Source organism: Panthera tigris, chromosome A2 (assembly GCF_018350195.1).
Source record: "Panthera tigris isolate Pti1 chromosome A2, P.tigris_Pti1_mat1.1, whole genome shotgun sequence".
Lineage (NCBI taxonomy): Eukaryota > Metazoa > Chordata > Mammalia > Carnivora > Felidae > Panthera > Panthera tigris.
Genome location: NC_056661.1, coordinates 155,506,497 through 155,522,220, shown reverse-complemented (window position 1 = coordinate 155,522,220; position 15,724 = coordinate 155,506,497). Strand labels below are relative to the sequence as shown.

Below are 15,724 nucleotides of genomic sequence, written 5' to 3'. Positions count from 1 at the left end.
GTTACTGGAAAGAGTCTTCTGAAGAGATATTTGAGTAATGGGATGGAAAAGTGAGAGGTCGAGATCCAGACATCCACAGGGGCTACTGGCCTCAGATCTATCCTTGTTAGGGACAGGTGCCACCTTTCCTCTCTCCCAACATTTTGCAAAGCACATGGATTTAGAGAAGAATGATTCTGCCCTGGGAAATTATCTCCAGAGAGCTCCAGAGCTCTCATTTGTAGATATGTCTGCTCTGTACAATGGAAGTTTACACTCTGGGGAAAGCAGGGGTGTTGGTCTTAGTCCTCTGCTGCTTTTCTACTACCCCAAGTTGGGTCTAGACAATTCCAGTAAGGATGACGTGTAGGGTTCAATGTTCCAGGATTTGACCATCACCTAGAACACTGTTATGTCATCTGCTACAGTTAACATAAGAAGAATGACACAGTCCCCGGACTGGTGTGGCTGATCAACACAGCTTCATAAGTGGTCAGTTTAAACACTCTTATCCTCTGTCCCTGGAGAGAAGGCCTATCCTGTGGTGTAAAAAGACAGAGAACGTTTTCTTATCCTCAGTAGAGATTCAGGAGTCTTCCCCTATTCCAGACAGGCAGACTTGTGCTAGATTGAAGGTGATCACATTTATGTCTGACCTTGTGCAGAGCATTGCAGTCGGGGCATGTCACCAGGTTTTCAGGTTGAAAATATTTTCTCATCCTAACCTGTCTTCCTTCTCTTTGGAGAACAGGACTATGTGGCGCCATGTTACCAGTCTTTGAGCTCTAGGTTTTAAGACAAACAGAAACAGGAGTAAATGATGAACAATCTCTCTAGTGCCACTGAATTCTGCCTTCTAGGCTTTCCTGGGTCCCAAAAACTACACCACATTCTTTTTGCCATATTCTTTTTCTTCTACTCAGTGACATTAATGGGAAACACAGTCATCATTGTGATTGTCTGTGTGGATAAACGTCTGCAGTCTCCCATGTATTTCTTCCTTGGTCATTTGTCTGCCTTGGAGATCATGATCACAACTACTACTGTGCCCATGCTGCTTTGGGGATTGCTGCTTCCTGGGATGCAGACAATATCTCTGGTTGCATGTGTCACCCAGCTCTTCCTGTACCTTGCTGTGGGGACCACAGAGTTTGTGTTACTGGGAGCGATGGCTGTGGATCGTTACGTGGCTGTCTGTAACCCTTTGAGGTACAACATCATTATGAACAGCCACACCTGCATCTGGGTGGTCATTGTGTCATGGGTGTTTGGGTTCCTTTCTGAAATATGGCCAGTCTATGCCACATTTCAGTTTACCTTCTGCAAGTCAAATCTGTTAGACCACTTTTTTTGTGAACGCGGGCAACTGCTCAAACTATCCTGTGGTGACACTCTTTTCACAGAGTTTGTTCTCTTCTTAATGGCTGTTGTCATTATCATTGGTTCACTGACCCCAACAATAGTCTCCTACACCTACATCATCTCTACCATCCTCAAGATCCCCACAGCCTCGGGCCGGAGGAAAGCCTTCTCTACGTGTGCCTCTCACTTCACCTTTGTTGTGATCGGCTATGGCAGTTGCTTGTTCCTCTATGTGAAACCTAAGCAAACACAGGCTGCTGAGTACAACAAGATAGTTTCCCTGTTTATTTCTGTGGTAACCCCTTTCCTGAACCCTTTCATCTTCACCCTGAGGAATGACAAAGTCAAAGAGGCCCTTCGGGATGGTATGAAACGCTGCTGTCGACTGGTAAAGGATTAAATCTCTCTACATCAGTTTTGGGTGGCAATGTCTTCACTATAAATTATTCACTAACCTAGAAAACCCTAGCTCCTCTCTTATAATTATCATCTTTTCAAAGATCAGTTTTGTACAACCTCCAATCTGTGCTGTTGGAGAAGACAAGACATATAAAAATGAAACCTATTCTCTTCACACTAGAATCTCTTTCCTCAGTTTGTGATGGTTCCCCTCTTGAACCATGGAGGCATATCCTTGGGAAATGGGATGATTAAAGAAAGGTAATACACACATGTTTATAGCTCTGTATCCTTCAATTAATTCTCCTACAATGCATTTTTGAGGATGTATTTCCTAGGGAAGGAAGAATGTGGGAAGAAGGGGTGGGGAGGCATCTGGCATAATCAGTCCCAAGGGGCAGATGCTCACTTTGTTTCTTTATCAACTGTTGTAGAGATTTTCCTGTATTTTGTGCAATTTCTTGACGCAATGGCTGTATGCACTTTAAGTATTCTATGGTTCTCCTTTCTCTGCTGGTTTTTCTCTGCTGGCCCCATTGCTAGTGCAAAGTACGTACAATGTTATATACTCTATGCCACAGAGCCAATCTAGAGTGGAGATACGGGGATTGGAATACTTTTAGTAAGTCTAAGCGATGTAAAGATATGAAATATTTTGGGACATATTGGTATTGGGACGTATGGGGATTGAGACAAGTAAGAATTAAATGACTAATTCTAGAGAAAGCATCCTGTGTTGTACAACTGCTTAAATCTACTATGTTTGTTGAGACTACTTCCAGACTCAGACTTTAGGCTTCATGATGCTTGTGGTTCTTTGTCTCTGAAATCCAAGTGTCTCAGTACCCTGTCATAGATTTTCTCCATGGGGAGAACCACAGAAATGAGAAGCTACCCTCTCAACTTGCAGCTCTTCAGGAATACAAGGCATGGTTTTATGATAATGCAAGTGTAGGAAGCTCATCATGTTGGAGCAAGGTATTTGAACAAAGGAGGAATTTAAAAGTATTTTCACTATTTTTTATTAAAAAAAAGTTTATTTATTTATTTTGAAAGAGAGAATGTATGTGAGTGGGTGGAGGGGGAAAGAGAGAGAGAGAGAGAGAGAGAGAGAGAGAGAAGAAGAAGAAGAAGAAGAAGAAGAAGAAGAAGAAGAAGAAGAAGAAGAAGAAGAAGAAGAAGAAAGGAGAGGAGAGGAGGGGAGATAGAGAATCCCAAGCAGGCTCCATGCTATTAGTGACACAGGGCTGGACCTCACTACCCTGAGATTTTGACCTGGGCAAAATTTAAGAGTCAGACTCTTAACTGACTGAGCCACCCAGGTGCCCCAGGAAGGTATTGATTAAATGGTAACACTCAGCAACTCCAGCCAGCCCTGAACTGGGTGGAGATATTGAGCCACCCAGCAGTAGATGATGGGATGATTTGCTTTTAGTTGGAACAAATTTCTTTGGTATTTCTTGTATGAAGACTCTGTTAACAACAAATTTTCTGTTTGAGTTTTTCTGGGAGGTTTTTTTTTAATGTTTATTTTTAAGAGAGAGAGAGAGAATTGTGGAGGGACAGAGAGAGGGAGACACAGAATCTGAAGCAGGCTCCAGGGACTGAGCTGTCAGCACAGAGCCCAGTGTAGGGCTCCAACTCAAGAACCATGAGATCATGACCTGAGCCAAAGTCAGATGCTTAACCAACTGAGCCACCCTGGTGCCCTGAGTTTTTCTGGGAGTTATGTGTCTTTCCTTTGCTTTCAGTTTTGAAAGGTAGTTTTGGTGGATATAAGATTCTTGATTGACCATGTTTTTTCTTTAAGCACTTAAATATGTCATCCCATTACCTTCTAGTCTTAACTGTTTCCAGGAGAAGTCACCTGTTAATATTAATGGAGTCTCCTTGTATGTGAGGAATCATTTTTTTCTCGTTGCTTTAAAGATTTGTTCTTTGTCTTTTAGTAATTTTAGTATTATGTATTTGTGTGCAGATCTCTTTGAATTCATTTCACTTGGAGTTCATTGATTTTCTTGGGTGTGTAAATTAATGTTTCTCATGAAATTTGGAAAGTTTTTGATCATCATTTCTTTGAAAATTTCTTACTCTCCTTTGTCTCTCCTATTCTAGTGTCACCACAGCTTGTATTTAGTGCACTTAATAGACACCCTTATTTCTCTGCAACTATGTTCATTTTTCTTCACTCCTTTTGTAGTTACTTGGATTATGAACATAGACTTTTCTGAGGAAAACACAGACCCCAGGATACTAAAAGACTTAAAGTTAACCACATAAGAATAAAATATTTAACTATAAAAATATAAATAAATGAATGAATGAATAAATAAAGTGTTACTAAAAATTTTTTAAGTGTTTGAGAGAGGGAGTGCATGTGAACAGAGAAGGGACAGAGAGAGAGTGAGAAGGAGAGAATCCCAAGCAGGCTCCATCAGCACAGACGCTGAAACAAGGATCAGGCTCATGAACCCATGAGATCATGACCTGAGTTGAAATCAAGACTCAGAGGCTTAACTGACTAAGCCATCCAGGTGCCCCAATTTTTAATTTTTAAAATAAAGTTTTGCTTTATTTGTGCATAAAGTTCCCTTCTAAATTGGTAAGTTCAATAAAGAAAAATATAAATGGTTTTTGAAACTATGAAAGAGTCCAACTTGATTGAATATTAAGAACAGATCATTCAGCAAGAACATTTTTTGAATAACAGTTACCTTTCATACAGTGTGCTGAAAATATAGCGGGAAACACAGTGGACATGGTCTCTTCCCTGATAGAGCATATTTGGTGAAGAGATACACCATACAGAGTGAAACCACACACACACACACAATATATAATTAAAACTGTGGATCATTCAGGAAAGAAATTGTGAGGTTGTCTTAAGTCTGGGAGTGATCTTTGAGACAATTCCTGTAAAGGTGTGGGGGAGAATATGTTTGGGCAGAGGGGAAGCTGACTGGTAATGAAGTTGCCACAGAGGCTTCAACCCCAGGAGGAACCAATCCCACCGGGAGCCCTGGAGCTAGGATGGCCCTTTAGAATTGTGCTGACTTGTGTCCCTACCTCAAACACAGGAGCTGGACATTTGCACTCCTGCATCTACAGGTCATTGGGTACAGGCTACCTTAGAGGACAGGCTATAATCTTGGTGGAGGCACTTATGCTTAACTGAGGGCAATTTCTAGGGATAACCTCAGCTATGGGGTGGGGGGCAAGTACCTTGGTCCTGAGGGAGGTCTGGGGAAGGCACATAGCATCTACTACAAGGGTATTTGGAGAACACCTGACAGGGAACCTGAATATGTCTGTGGAGGTTAGGGAAAGCCCCTATAAGAAAGGATCATGGGGTGCTCAGTGGCTCAGTGGCTCAGTTGGCTAAGCATCCAACTTCAGCTCAGGTCATGATATCACGGTTTGTGGGTTTGAGCCTGGCATTGGGCTCTGTGCTGATAGCTCAGAGCCTCCTTTGGATTCTGTGTCTCCCTGTCTCTTGGCCCCTTCCCCGTTTGTGCTCTCTTCTCTCAAGGAGATTATTTATAATAACTCTCAAAGAATTATTAAATAAATAAACATTTTTTAAAAAGTTACAAAAATAAAGTGATCATTAACTGATGTGTGGCATGAACAAGGCAAAGCTGGGTGGGAATGGAGCGAGCACATTAAGAGTGCATTAAGAGCATGCACTAAAGCCCTTGAAGGAACTAAAAGAATGTCAGTGCTGCCGGGCAGCATGGGGTGAAGGAAGGGAAAGACAGACGACATTAGAGAAAAGCATTTCTAGAAATCATATAGATCCTTAGGGCACTCGGGACAGTGACCAATGAGCAGTGAGAAGGTTTTAATCAGGGGAGAGACCTGATCCAATCTGTGTCTTAAAAGATCACTCAAGCAGTTATGGGGAGAACAGAGTAGAAAGAGGGAAGTGATGGCAGACGTGAAGGTCAGTTAGCAGACTTTTGAGGCAGGCAAGTAAGGATAATTTCCTCTCATCCCTTCTTTTGTGGGCAGGCATTCAGCACTTGGGGTAATAACCCTATCTGTCCTCCTAGATCATCAAGATGGCTCTTTATTTCTCTGGTCCATGTTGACTTCTCCTCTTGCCTGTGTCTCCAGTGTGCTTATGTGGAATATGGAAAAAATATAGACATGGAATGGCCTTCAGGTTTGGCCAACTTTGAGTTTGGGCAGTCACCAGCTTTACCCACATAAACAATCCAGTAAGCAAGGGTAACTTTAGGTACCGAGTCTGGTGTGGTCTATGAATGCCCATGAGGTTATCTGGAAAGAGCTGATTCTGACAAAAAGTTTAGCTTTGCAGAGGGGTTCCATGACCAAAGGTAATGAGTGGAGAGCCTCAGCAGGAGGCTGAGAGGCTCAGTGCATCAATTCAAGGCTCAAGGACTAGCTCAGTTTCTGCTCCTTGCCCCTTCACTTTGGGCAAGGTAGAGATTCTGAAAGAGAGGTCAGACATCCTGTACCTCACTGCCCTGATATTTCAGAAGAGAAAACCAAAGCCAGAGAGTTGAACACTCACACACCGAATTGAATATAACATAGCTAGTGGGTATGAAAAGGAATTAGCATTCAGGTTCCTGATTCTAATCTCAATAGTTTATCCACGATTGTTCACTGTCTTGAGATCCTTTAACTTTCACCAAAGACGAATATTTTAAAATTGTGCTCTCATGTTATAAGCTTTACTGGTGGTTTATATCTGTCATCCATTTTACAAACTAAAGTTTGTTTGTAAACTTAAGAGGTGCTTGCAGAAAGTTACTCAAAAAGGTGATAGAACATGGTCAAAGAGAACATCTGTTTGGAGAATGGTCTGGAAATTACGTAATTTGTTACATTCTGACATCCATTAGGGTTAGTTAAGCCTGGTCTTCACCTTGTGTTCTTTTAACTTTTCCCATCCTCACACCTAATCCACAACCATATTCGACATACCTTACTTTGTCTACCTATTCTGTTTTAGCCTTCAGTATACCCTAAAGTATATAAAGCCTTATATACTTTATAGTTAATATAACTTTATACTTCACTTAACCTTACCTCATTTCTCTACCCATCAATCCCTTAATGATGAGCCCTCTCCTGTTATAGTTTGGGTTTATTTAAAAAATATTTTCAACATTTTTAATGTTAATTTTCATACAATAATGTAGCCATTTGATGTGTAAATTTCAGTGAGTTTTAACAAATGTATATATACATGTAGCTATCACAGCCAAATTATAAAATATGTTCATCACCCTAAAGGTTTCTTTGTGCTCCTTTTGAATAAATCTCCATTTTCATTCCTAACCTCAGGCTGTTTTCTGTTATTATAGATCAGATTTTTTGTTTCTTGAGCTTATTAATGAAATAATAATATTTATGTCAGGATTCTTTTGCTTACTGTAGCCCTGTACAGAATTATCCATGATGTGCATCTATCAATAGATTTTTATTTCTGAGTAGTGTTCCACTGTATGAATGTACCATTTATTTATCCATTCACTTATTAAGCATTACTTGGGTTTTTCGAGTTTATTGTGAATAAAATTGCATTCACGAAGATGTCTTTTGTGGTGTGTGTTTTCTTATAGATTGGGAAAATATCTAAGAGTGAAGTTGAATTATGGCTTTGTAGGGTAAGTGTATGTTTACTTGTTGTTTATATCACCAGCATTGTACGAAAGATCCAGTTTCTCCACACCTTCACCAACACTTCATGTGGTCAAAATCAATTAAAGATGTATGTTGGCCTTTGTGTCTGAATTCTCTATTCTATTTTATTGGTTTATGTCTGTTGATCTAATCATAGTATGTAAGTAAGATAGTGTTTTGATTACTGTAACTTAAATTAAGTTGTAAATAAGGTATTGTGAGTCTCCCACCTTTTTTGTTCTTTTTCAAAATTCTTTTGGCTCTTCTTAGTTCTTCATAGTTGCATAGAAATCTTAGAGTCAGCTCTTCAATATTAAAATAAAAACTTCCTGGGATTGTGAGTGACATTTTATTGAATTTAGAGACTAATTTAAAAAAAAAAGGCATTTAAACAAAATTCAAGCTTCTGATTCATGAAAATACAATGTTAATTTATTTAGGTATTTCTCAGTTTATATCAGCCATGTTTTATAGTTTCAAGTGTATAGTCATATACAGTTTGTTGAGTTATCTTTTAGTATTTCATTTTTTGCATCTTATTATAAATTATAATTTTTATTTCCATCTCTGGTTTCTTGCTAGTATGTAACAATACAATAGATTTTTATATATTGAGGCCTTTGTCCTGTGGGCCTGGTAATCACTCATTATTTCTGGGAAGTTTTTGTTTGTTTTTGTTTTTGTTTTTGTTTTTGTTTTGTGGATCTCTGAGGATTTTCTGCATAATGGATTATGTAATCTGCAAATAAATATTTTTTCTTTATTTCCTAACTGTATGCTTTTAATTTCATTTTCTTGCCTTAATGCATTAGCTAGGATGTCCAGTTTAATGTTGAATAGAATTGGTGAGAACAGATATTGTTGCCTTCCTCCCTATCTTGGAGGAAGAAATTAGGTCTTTCATCATTAGGTTTCATGTTAGAATTAGATTTTTGGTGGGTTCTATTTATGAGTTTAAAGAAGATTCCATTTGTTCCTAGTTTGATCAGAGTTTTTCATCAGTGGATGTTGATTTTAGTGAAATGCCTTCTCTGCTCTTGTTTAAGTGACCATGTGGTTTTTCTCTTTATTTCTGTTCATATGGTGAATTATATTAATCTCCCAATGTTAACCTAACCTAGCATATCTGGAATAAAACCATCCTTTTTTTTATGGCACATTATTCTCTTTAAGTATTGCTGGATTTTATTTTCTCATATTTTACTAAGGATTTTTCCTTTCATATTCACAAAGGATATTGGTTCTTAGTTTTCTTTTCTTTCAGTGTCCTTGGTATCAAGATTTAATTCTGACCTCATAAAATTAATGACCAGCGTTCCCTTGCACTCAATTTTCTGGAAAATTCTATGTAGAATTGGAAATATTTCTTCCTTAAAAATTTGATAGAATATACCAGTAAAGCCACTTGAAAGTATAGTTTTCTGTGTGGGAGCATTTTGAATTATGAATTCAATTATTTTCCATATTAGGAATACTTAGGAAACGTGTTTAATTTCTTTTTGAATCAGTTTTGGTAATTTTTAACTTTCAAAACATTTTCTACTTCAGCAGGTTTTCCAATTGATTTCTCATTTAAAGTATTTTAATATAGTTGTCTTTAATTTAAATGAATTATGATCATATCTTTGGTTAGTAGCAGATCAGGAAATCAAGAGTGCTCTTATCACACAGTCTTAGTGTCAGTGTGAATCAATCCAAAATCTTTGGAGTATAATTGGTGTTAATAGAAACCAATACCTTTAACATATCTACCTTATAAGTGCCCAGTCTAGGGATTTATCAGAAATATCAATGTGTATGGAGTTATGATGTATAAAGATATTTATAGCATCATTTTTCACAATAAAATGAACACAATAAGCAATGATCAGCAGAGGGCTAACTAATAAAGAATGGGCATCCCTATAATGGAACACTATGCAGAGATAAAAGTGGGCAACATGTATAGATACGCTTTATATCTATTTTTTTTGGCTTTATATCTATTTTTTAAAATTTTTATTCATTTAGTTTTCCTGTTACAGGAGCTTCTATTTTTTTCTTTAATTTACATCCAAATGAGTTAGCATATAGTGCAACAATGATTTCAGGAGTAGATTTCTTAATGCCCCTTACCCATTTAGCCCATTCCCCACCCCCCCACAATCCTTCCAGTAACCCTCTGTTTGTTCTCAATATTTAAGAGTCTCTTGTGTTTTGTTCCCCTCGCTTTTTTAAATATCATTTTTGCTTCCCTTCCCTTATGTTCATCTGTTCTGTGTCTTAAAGTCCTCATATGAGTGAAGTCATATGATAGTTGTCTTTCTCTGACTGACTAATTTCGCTTAGCCTAATACCCTCCAGTTCCATCAACATAGTTGCAAATGGCAAGATTTCATTCTGTTTGATTGCCGAGTAATACTCCATTGTATATATACACCACATTGTCTTTATCCATTAATCCATCGATGGACATTTGGGCTCTTTCCATACTTTGACTATTGTTAATAGTGCTGCTATAAACATTGGGGTGCATGTGTCCCTTCGAAACAGCATACCTGTTTCTCTTGTATAAATACCTAGTAGTGCAATTGCTGGGCCATAGGGTAGTTCTATTTTTAATTTTTTGAGGAACCTCCAAACTGTTTTCCAGAGTGGCTACACCAGCTTGCATTCCCATATATATCTATTTTTATCTATTTTTATATATTGTTAATGAGAGAGAAAAGGTTTTAAAATAGATTTTCACAGGATTTTCTATAAAGAATATGCAGATACATACTTATAAATTTTTTCTAATATTATATGGCAATCTAGTTGGGCTTGGCAACATCAGAAATGGGAAGGAAGATTATTCCCAAATTATACCCTTCTGCATCTATTGACCCTCTCAGATTTAACAGGTATACTTCAAATGAAATCCCAAATCCAGATACATGGTTGTAGCTGCCATTTTTTCTGTCTTGCTCTAGCATAAAGCAGACTTACAATTTACATTTGTCAGTTGGTTCAGGTTGTAGATATAACTGCCTGCATTGTCTGTCCTTATGCTTCCCACTTTGAAGTGCCCAGCTGGCAAACATGGACACACCATAGAAATAAATGTAAGAATCTTGCTTGAATGCATACAGATGCATGTGTGTTCAGAAGAGTGGAAACCTGAGACAGTAGCAGAGAGCGAAGTACAATTTGGAGGCAGAAACTCTCCCCAGTTTTCTGGAATGTCCTCAGAGTTAGGAGCAGGAGCCTCTCTATGAAATGAGTGAAGGAGGAAACAGGCTTTGTAGGGGATTTCTGGTGAAGTTAAGGCTTTGACTGAGACCAATATGCATGCTTTTAGGATACTGGTGCACATTTTAGATGTCAATTGTAATGTGTCCTATTGGGGGTTAGGGGATGATTTTTTCTCTGAATAGCTAAGAGAATCGGAGAAGAGTCTAGGATATAGGGCAGAAGGGGTAATCTGCTTAGAGTCTGAGATGTCTCTTGAATCCTAGACTTGGGGCCTTTGAGGAGGCACTTTTGGTATTGAAAGCCTGTGATTGGTGAGATTTCAGGTTTCTTCATTAAGCAAAAAGTTTCAAAAGTTCTGACCCTTAATTGGTCAAAAAAGGGAATAACTAAAAGTTTGTTCTGCTTTCCGCAGTCTGATTGCTTAGGGACGCCCTGAACCTGGGCTAATTAAGAACAGGTACCTCAGTGACTAAGTCCCCTTGGGAAGGAGGGTAGTGGGAGGGAAGGAGAGAGAAAGAGACCCTCAGTTCCCACAATGCTGTTATTTCTGGAGTTTCTGCTCAGCTCCTGTTGAGTAAGTTGCTGTGGCCCCTGTATATGCATCAGCAGTAGCCAGACAAGTTATCCAAGTCCTGGAGAGTCTGAGAAGGGTGGAGAGGCCCCTCCATGGGGGTGAGTATTTTCTCAGGGTTTTCCTCTAGGAAGGAGAGAGTAGGAGAAGATCAGATTGGAGTTCTGGGCTTGGCTGCCTGTTAGAACAAAGGAGGCCCAGAGCTTAAAGAGTGGTTGAGGACATCACCGAATCCCCTCTACACAGCAGAGAGCAGATTTATTTCTCCTCTGTTCCAATGTTAAAAACAGTCACTGCTAAGATTCTTCTATATTTTTTCACCCAGTGCCCAATACACAGACATTTTAGCAATGCAGATCACTGAGCCATCCCCACAATACTGTTCTTAACCTGTTTTCCCATCATTCCAACCTTCAGAGGCTTAGAGGAGGTGGCGTGAGTAAGGGAAGGGAGGAAGGGGAAATGGTAATGTGAGCCATGAAAGCAAATCAAGAAGAGTAGGCTCCACGGGGTATGGCCCGGCTGCTTTAATGAACATCAAGTACTATTTAACCATATAGCACACATCCAAGCAACTATCATGTAGGGAAATTTATCAGCATGACTTTATAGCTCAACAATAATATAGATATAAATATAGATGTAGATACAGATACAGATATAGATAGATATATACACACATGTCCTGCCTTCATACAGTTTATATTCTAGTATCATAGATGAACTGTGAATACATGAAATTAGATTTCCTGTCCTTCTTCCTTGCCTTATGTTTATTCCAGCATGATGAATAGACTAGCATCATAATTGTACTTACTTGTCTTGTATATAATCTGGCATCCACCCTCCCCTTGAATGTGAGCTCCATAGGGCAGGAATTTTTGTTTGTTCTATCCACTGCTGAATTTGCTTAATGTTCAATGAAGGAATGAAATTAGTATACATATCATATCAGGTAATAAGAAGTGCTACAAAGAATGGTAAAGTCCAAAAATGAACAAGTTATTCCTAATTGGTGTAGGGTTACTGGATAGAATCCTCTGAGGAGATGACATTTGAGTAATGGGATGAATAAAGTGAGAGGTCAAGATCCAGTCATCCACAGAGGCTACTGGCCTCAGATCTATCCTTGTCAGGGACAGGTGCCACCTTTCCTCTCTCCCAACATTTTGCAAAGCACATGGATTTAGAGAAGAATGATTCTGCCCTGGGAAATTATCTCCAGAGAGCTCCAGAGCTCTCATTTGTAGATATGTCTGCTCTGTACAATGGAAGTTTACACTCTGGGGAAAGCAGGGGTGTTGGTCTTAGTCCTCTGCTGCTTTTCTACTACCCCAAGTTGGGTCTAGACAATTCCAGTAAGGATGACGTGTAGGGTTCAATGTTCCAGGATTTGACCATCACCTAGAACACTGTTATGTCATCTGCTACAGTTAACATAAGAAGAATGACACAGTCCCCGGACTGGTGTGGCTGATCAACACAGCTTCATAAGTGGTCAGTTTAAACACTCTTATCCTCTGTCCCTGGAGAGAAGGCCTATCCTGTGGTGTAAAAAGACAGAGAACGTTTTCTTATCCTCAGTAGAGATTCAGGAGTCTTCCCCTATTCCAGACAGGCAGACTTGTGCTAGATTGAAGGTGATCACATTTATGTCTGACCTTGTGCAGAGCATTGCAGTCGGGGCATGTCACCAGGTTTTCAGGTTGAAAATATTTTCTCATCCTAACCTGTCTTCCTTCTCTTTGGAGAACAGGACTATGTGGCGCCATGTTACCAGTCTTTGAGCTCTAGGTTTTAAGACAAACAGAAACAAGGAGTAAATGATGAACAATCTCTCTAGTGCCACTGAATTCTGCCTTCTAGGCTTTCCTGGGTCCCAAGAACTACACCACATTCTTTTTGCCATATTCTTTTTCTTCTACTCAGTGACACTAATGGGAAACACAGTCATCATTGTGATTGTCTGTGTGGATAAACGTCTGCAGTCCCCTATGTATTTCTTCCTTGGTCATTTGTCTGCCTTGGAGATCATGATCACATCCATCATCATGCCCATGCTGCTTTGGGGATTGCTGCTTCCTGGGATGCACACAATATCTCTGGTTGCATGTGTCACCCAGCTTTTCCTGTACCTTGCTGTGGGGACCACAGAGTTTGTCTTAGTCGGAGCGATGGCTGTGGATCGTTACGTGGCTGTCTGTAACCCTTTGAGGTACAACATCATTATGAACAGCCACACCTGCATCTGGGTGGTCATTGTGTCATGGGTGTTTGGGTTCCTTTCTGAAATATGGCCAGTCTATGCCACATTTCAGTTTACCTTCTGCAAGTCAAATCTGTTAGACCACTTTTTTTGTGAACGCGGGCAACTGCTCAAACTATCCTGTGGTGACACTCTTTTCACAGAGTTTGTTCTCTTCTTAATGGCTGTTGTCATTATCATTGGTTCACTGACCCCAACAATAGTCTCCTACACCTACATCATCTCTACCATCCTCAAGATCCCCACAGCCTCGGGCCGGAGGAAAGCCTTCTCTACGTGTGCCTCTCACTTCACCTTTGTTGTGATCGGCTATGGCAGTTGCTTGTTCCTCTATGTGAAACCTAAGCAAACACAGGCTGCTGAGTACAACAAGATAGTTTCCCTGTTTATTTCTGTGGTAACCCCTTTCCTGAACCCTTTCATCTTCACCCTGAGGAATGACAAAGTCAAAGAGGCCCTTCGGGATGGTATGAAACGCTGCTGTCGACTGGTAAAGGATTAAATCTCTCTACATCAGTTTTGTGACAATGTCCTCACTATACATTTTTCAGTAACCTAGAAAACCCCACCTTTTATCTTATCATTATTTTCCCTTCAAAAATCAGTAGTGTACAACTTATAATCAGGGCCATCAAAGAAGACATGGAAGGTAAGAAACCCATTTTCTGCCTATTAGATTCTCATTCCTCAGTTTCTGATGGTTCCCGACTTGAACCATTGAAGCCTATCCTTGGGAAGTGGGAGGATTGGGTAAAGGTAATACATACATGCTTGTATTTTTCCATAGCTCAATTAATTCGCCTACAATGCATTTTTGAGGATATATTTCTTAGTGGAGGAAGGAAGTGGGAAGAAGGGGAGGGGAGGCATCTGCCATAATAAGTACCAAGGGGGAGATGCTCACATTGTTTCTTTATCAACTGTTGTAGAGATTTTCCTATATTTTTGTGCAATTTCTTGATGCGATGGCAATATGCACTTTAAATATTCTATGGTTCTCCTTTTCTCTGCTGGTTCTTCATGTTATCCAGGCTCCGTTGCTAGTGCAAAGTACATACAATGTTATATACTCTTTGCCACAGAACCAATCTAGAGTGGAGATACGGGGATTGGAATACTTTTAGTAAGTCTTAACGATGTAAAGATATGAAATATTTTGGGACATATGGGGATTGAGACAAGTAAGAATTAAATGACTAATTATAGAGAAAGAATCCTGTGTTGTACAACTGCTTAAATCTACTATGTCTGTTGAGACTACTCCCAGACCCAGACTTTCGGCCTCATGATGCCTTTAGTTCTCTGTCTCTGAAATCCAGTTGTCTCAGTACCCTGTCATAGATTTTCTCTATGGGGAGCATCAAAGAAATGAGAAGCTACCCTCTCAACTTGCAGCTCTTCAAGAATACAAGGCATGGTTTTATGACAATGCAAGTGTAGGAAGCTCATCATGTTGGAGGAAGGGGTTTGAAGGAAGGTAGGTTTTTAAAATTATTTTTATTTTTTATTTAAAAAAAGTTTATATATTTTGAAAGGAGAAATTGTGTGAATGGAGGCAGGTGCAGAAGAGAGTGGAGAGAGAGAATCCCAAGGAGTCTGTGTGCCATCAGTGACACAGTGCTGGACCTCACTACCCTGAGATTATGACCTGAGCCAAAATCATAAATGAGACTCTTAACTAAGTCACCCAGGTGCCCCAGGAAGATGTTCGTTAAATGGTAATGCTCAGCACTTCCTGGCAGCCCTGAACTGGTGGCAGATATTCAGCCATCTAGCTGTGGATGATGGTGTTCCATAGAGTTGCAGAGTACTGTGTGAGGGTGCCTTCCCATTTGGTGAAGACAGAGAAGTCTACCATCCATGATATAGTTGATTCCACCTCATATGGGCAACATATGAGGTGTTGGGTGGGGTCTTAATCCAGCCCATGCTCTGGTAGCTAACCAATAGGTTGTAATGGGATTGCATTGTCTCTGGGCTTGTAGAGGCAATTTAGGAGGACAGAAAAGAGAGCCTCACTGTCCTCATCGGTTTCTTTGGTTTCTGAACCTTCATCACCGATGCCTACTGCACCCTGTCCTGATCACCCTTAGTTCATCCACCACCTGTCTTCTTCCTTCTTCCTCTTTCCCCTTGTCCTTGAGCTCTCCTATTCCTCTCTTTCTCCTTCTTTCCCTTTCTCTCTTTTCCCTTTCCGCTTGAATCAGGCTCTGATCACCCACTGCTAATGCATTTCCTATTCTTCCCCTTGTCCTCCATCAACAATTCCATTCCTTTCC

General features: G+C 39.8%; 2 protein-coding genes across 2 annotated transcripts; both read left to right on the top strand.

Moving 5' to 3' along the window:
* Nucleotides 1-796: 796 nt before the first annotated feature.
* On the top strand, nucleotides 797-1,741 carry LOC102972872 (olfactory receptor 9A4-like). The gene has a single exon (XM_007090840.2). The coding sequence runs from the start codon at nucleotides 797-799 to the stop codon at nucleotides 1,739-1,741; it is 945 nt and encodes a 314-aa protein (XP_007090902.2).
* Nucleotides 1,742-13,002: 11,261 nt separating this feature from the next.
* On the top strand, nucleotides 13,003-13,947 carry LOC102972594 (olfactory receptor 9A4-like). The gene has a single exon (XM_007090839.2). The coding sequence runs from the start codon at nucleotides 13,003-13,005 to the stop codon at nucleotides 13,945-13,947; it is 945 nt and encodes a 314-aa protein (XP_007090901.2).
* The last annotated feature ends 1,777 nt before the right edge of the window (nucleotides 13,948-15,724 follow it).

Excerpts from the sequence above, each read along its gene's own strand:
- LOC102972872 (XM_007090840.2), top strand. The coding sequence starts at position 797 with ATGATGAACAATCTCTCTAGTGCCACTGAATTCTGCCTTCTAGGCTTT.
- LOC102972594 (XM_007090839.2), top strand. The coding sequence starts at position 13,003 with ATGATGAACAATCTCTCTAGTGCCACTGAATTCTGCCTTCTAGGCTTT.